A 4968-nucleotide genomic window follows, 5' to 3' on the forward strand; every position below is an offset into this window, starting at 1 on the left:
CCCTGATCTCCCGAAACCCAAAATCAATCTTATCTCACAGGTTCCCAGGCCTTCCATTCGTTGTCTTCAGGATACCATCCAAATATCTCAGCTTAGGGGCACCCAGCCCTTGCAGGCCTTGTTCTGCCCATCTCTGCAGCACCACTGAGCCCAGCAGTGGCCTAGCCCTCCTGCCGTGGCCTGCAGCCTACTCTGCGGCAGGGCTCCACTGCAGCCACCTCCGCTGGGAAGCCTTCCCAGATGCCACCAGGACAGGTTCGGTGTCCGTCCTGCATACTCCAGAAGTCTTTGTGTTTAATTCTGTCATGCCGTCTCTCACAGTGCGGCCACCTGTCTCCTCCTTTACACCAGGTTTGTCCTAGTGGTAGCGCCAGGTAGTGACAAGGTGCCTGGTGCTTGGAAAACTCATCAGAGAGACAAATCTGTGAATAAAGCATGCTCTCTTCCAACAGGCAGGTCCAGAAATATTTTCCATTTAAAGGGTGGGGGTTGGGGAAGTGACCTTTAGGAAATTTCCCAATAGTCAGTGGAACCACGGGAGCCAGAGCTGCACCCTTTCCTTAAGAGTTGCAGTTGCAATTTAGATTAGACGTTTGAGAGTGAGTGTTTCTCCTGTCGCAAGACTCTGCTGCATAGCTAAGGGAAGTAAACAATCTATTCGGCAATTTTTGCGTTGGGGTTGGCCAAGATTTTGGAGTCCATTTTTTTTTATCAGAAACTTCCAAACCTCTGATTCTGTAATTGCACAGGTTGGGGGGGGGGGTGAGGGTGAGCCGATAAGGGGATTGGTGCAAACAACAACCCAACGTGTTCTGTGCTGGTCTCCAAAAAGTAAATATTTTTGAAGTTTTAGAAATTATTACATACACGTTTAATAAATGCACAAGACCCTGAAAAAGGAAACACAGGAAGAGAAAAAGTAATATATATAGATATATTTTTTTAATTGCCTAACTAGAGGAACACAGGGTAACAGAGGGAAACACATCAGGATTAGGTTCTCTTTTGCAAATTCCTGAAAGGGGAAATGTATCATAATTTCCAGCCCTCAAGAAATAAGGCCTTAAAAAAAAAAAAAAGTCTAGTGAGCAACAAGGCGGAGGAAGGAAAAAAATAAATAAAACCAACTCGCTCTTTGCAGCAGGAAGTCTTCCACGACCATCGAGTTATGAAGCAGCAACTCTGAACAGAAGTCCTTATTCGGAGCGCTAAGCTCGGTTTTACCCCGTTCAAGAGCAATATAAGAGCTCGGAGCGGCCCTATCATGGGGCTGGGGAAACGATTCGGTTTCCCCGCCTGAGAAAGGCAGAGAGCGCCAGGCGAGTGTGAGGGTTTGATTTGCAAGCCCTTGAGCCCGAGGGGCGAGCCCGCTGGTTGAGCGGCATTTGGGGGCGCAGGGCGGTGATCGCTGCCTCTTGCCCCGCTGCACAATTTCCCTGCAAAGAGCCGGGCGGTGCGCGCGCGCCCGGTGCCACAGGGGACGTGCAGCTACGTGCCCACCTCCCACAGCGACTTTATTTACCAGGTTATCTATTTGTTTTCCTTTCCAGCTGCAGCAGCCTTCCTCAGCTCTCGAATTTCTTAATTACAAACCCGCTCGTTTCTAAATCAGCCCCCAAACCGTCCGGCCGAGCCCGGAGGGAGACCGTGCAGCCTTGCACACACCCCCACCTCCCGGATCAAGGGCGGCAGCAGCAGCAAGAAACTGTGTCTATGCAAAGAGGTGGATCTGGGAACGAGGATTGCTGAGTTTGTTTACAGAGCAGAGCCGCCTCGGCTCGGATGCCAAAGCGACCCAGAGCAGCAAACGCAAACTTAGCAGAAGCCCACGTCCCCGGAGCGGCGCACCCGAAAGCGCGGGCCGGAGCGCGGAGGGGAGGCCGGCGCCGCGCTCGGTCCACCTGCAGCCGCCCCCGCCCCGCTCCGTCCTTGCTGGGAGGGGGAAACACGTCTACGCGCACACTATCCGGATCGCGCAGCGTATACGCGTTGTCCTATAAAGACACAAAGGCGGGACAAGCGAGCGCGCGCGGGGAGGGGACACGATTTGCCGGCGAGTAAAAGCCCCCCACCCCCACTCCCGCGGCCGCACGGCGTCCTCTGCAGCCCGGGAAGGCTTGGCACAGCCGGGAGGCCGTGGGGCGCACCCCGTTTCCTGAAGAGGCGGTCAGAGCGCTGGGGAGCCGAGTGGCAGCGGGTCTGGGGGGCCGGCCAGGGGCGTGGCGAGTCGGCCCCGGCTTGGGCGGGGTGGGGGCCGACCCGAGGTTGCGGACCCGCGGAGACTGCGGGGCCTGCGCACGTGCGGCCGCTCGCGGGACCGGGTCTCTCGGCCCGGTCCAGCGCGCTGCGCTCCGCTCCGGGTTTGCGCGCCGCCCGGCCCGGAGCTCGCCCCGCCCCCGCGAGCTCCTTATATTATGGGAGCTCGGCGCCCCCGAACACAGCTCATTGTTGGCGGAGCCGGCGGCCTTGGCGCGCGCAGGCCCGGAGCGATCGAAGGCTCGGCTCGGACCCTGGCCGCGGCCCCCGGCGCCCGGCCCGCCGCGCCCCGCAAGCCCGAGCCCTATGCGCCGCTGAGCGCGCTGCGAGCCCGCCGATCGCGCCCGCGGGGCCCGCAGCCGACGCCACCCGGACGGAAGGTGAGCCCGGGCGAGGCTGCGGGGCGGCCGGCCTCCGAAGGCAGGCAGCGCCCGCCGGGAGCGAGGCGGGGCGGGGGATAACAACAGGATGTGCAGCCGCGGCCGGAGGAGGGCCGAGGCGCGCCCCAAGTTCGCGGCCCGCCCGGGGCACTTCCTCTCCTTGGCCCCTTCGGGGGGCGACGGGGTTGGGCTCGCCCACCCCGATCGCGGGAAGAGGACCGTGGAGAGGGTGCAGCGCCCGGCTCGGTGGGTGGCAGGTTGGCGGGCTCCCGGGGCTCGGCTTGCGGCCGACGGGCGTCCGGGAGGGATCCGGGGGGCCGTGCCGCGCGGGGCTGACCGTGTGTCCCTTTCGCTCGCAGGACTGGAAATGGCAGAGCATATGATGGCCATGAACCACGGGCGCTTCCCCGACGGCACCAACGGGCTGCACCACCACCCCGCGCACCGCCTGGGCATGGGCCAGTTCCCGAGCCCGCACCACCACCAGCAGCAGCAGCCCCCGCACGCCTTCAACGCCCTGATGGGCGAGCACCTCCACTACGGCGCGGGCACCATGGGCGCCAACGGCGGCGTCCGGCACGCCATGGGGCCGGGGACTGTGAGCGGCGGGCACCCCCCGAGCGCGCTGGCCCCCGCCGCCAGGTTCGCCAACTCCCAGTTCCTGGGCCCCCCGGTGGCCAGCCAGGGGGGCTCCCTGCCGGCCAGCATGCAGCTGCAGAAGCTCAACAACCAGTATTTCAACCACCACCCCTACCCGCACAACCACTACATGCCGGATTTGCACCCGGCTGCCGGCCACCAGCTGAACGGGACAAACCAGCACTTCCGAGATTGCAACGCCAAGCACGGCGGCGCGGGCGCCACCCCCGGCGGCGCGGGCGGCAGCGGCAGCCCGGGCACCCCCGGCGGCTCCGCGGGCGGCGCCGGCGGCAGCAGCGGCAGCGGCGGCGGCAGCAGCGTGCCGGCCTCGGTGGCCCACGTCCCCGCTGCGATGATGCCGCCCAACGTCATTGACACTGATTTCATTGACGAGGAAGTCCTCATGTCCTTAGTGATAGAAATGGGTTTGGACCGCATCAAGGAGCTGCCCGAACTCTGGCTGGGCCAAAACGAGTTTGATTTCATGACGGACTTCGTGTGCAAACAGCAGCCCAGCCGAGTGAGCTGCTGACTGCTCGCGAGCCCCCCCGGCGAGAGGAAAACCCAAGCCCCACTTCCTCGGCGTGAATTAAAAAAAAAAAAAAAAGAAAAAAAGAAAAAAGAAAAGAAACAAAAATTAAAAAAAAAAAAAAACCCACATTCCCTTAGACACAGTATCTCACTTTTCAGATCGTGAAAGGTTTGAGAACTTGGAAACAAAGTAAACTACAAACTTGTACAAATTGGTTTAAAAAAATTGCTGCCACTTTTTTTTTCTGTTTTTGTTTCGTTTTTGTAGCCTTGACAGTCACCTCCCTTATGTAGTTGAAATATCTAGCTAACTTGGTCTTTTTTGTTGTTTGTTTTTACCCCTGACTTCCTCACTTTCTCCAGTGCTCAACTGTTAGATATTAATCTTGGCAAACTGCTTAATCTTGTGGATTTTGTAGTCGGTTTCAAATGACTGGACTGCCTTCAGATTTCCGAGTGAAAGGAAAAATTGCATTAGTTGGTTGCATGAACTTTGAAGGGCAGATTTACTGCACAAACTCTGCCATCTCGCTTCGTTTTTTTAACTATGCATCTGAGTACAGACTAATTTTTAAAATATGCTAAACTGGAAGATTAAACAGACGTGGGCCAAACCGTTCTGGGTCAGGAAAAGTCAGACCGGGTCACTTTGGAGTTGGCTCCCCTCCCCCACATGTACAGACAGTAATCGGGCGTGGAATGTCGTCGGTGGGAAACATTTCACAGGTTTTTATTTTGTTTCTGTCTTCAACATTTTTGACACTGTGCTAATAGTTATATTCAGTACATGAAAAGATACTACTGTGTTGAAAGCTTTTTAGGAAATTTTGACAGTATTTTTGTACAAAACATTTTTTTGAAAAAATACTTGTTAATTTATTCTATTTTAATTTGCCAATGTCAATAAAAAGTTAAGAAATACTCGTTTTCTAGAAGTCATTTGGGGGTGGCTTTTGCTTTTTCTCTTTTAAGTTGAACACTGCTGATGGGAATAAGCATTCCAAGGGATAAGTTACAGGACACTAAAACAGGTCATGGTGAGCTTAAGTCAGAACAGGATTTAACAGAATTGGCATAATGCTTCATTGTTATCATTGTAGCGCCTCTTAGTGTGGTTTGATCAAAAGCTGCGAAGTTGTCAAAGAACGTTTTATTTTTTTAA

At 56.4% G+C, this 4968-nt stretch overlaps 1 protein-coding gene across 1 annotated transcript; it reads left to right on the plus strand.

The window, feature by feature from the left end:
• Nucleotides 1-2433: 2433 nt before the first annotated feature.
• On the plus strand, nt 2434-4727 carry CITED2 (Cbp/p300 interacting transactivator with Glu/Asp rich carboxy-terminal domain 2). The gene is made up of 2 exons (XM_037844537.1): nt 2434-2636; nt 2996-4727. The coding sequence occupies exon 2, from the start codon at nt 3004-3006 to the stop codon at nt 3805-3807; it is 804 nt and encodes a 267-aa protein (XP_037700465.1). The 5' UTR covers nt 2434-2636; nt 2996-3003; the 3' UTR covers nt 3808-4727.
• The last annotated feature ends 241 nt before the right edge of the window (nt 4728-4968 follow it).

Source organism: Choloepus didactylus, chromosome 7 (genome assembly GCF_015220235.1).
Source record: "Choloepus didactylus isolate mChoDid1 chromosome 7, mChoDid1.pri, whole genome shotgun sequence".
In the NCBI taxonomy this organism is placed as follows: domain Eukaryota; kingdom Metazoa; phylum Chordata; class Mammalia; order Pilosa; family Megalonychidae; genus Choloepus; species Choloepus didactylus.

Coding starts and splice junctions, on each gene's coding strand:
- CITED2 (XM_037844537.1), top strand. CDS start 3,004: ATGGCAGAGCATATGATGGCCATGAACCACGGGCGCTTCCCCGACGGC.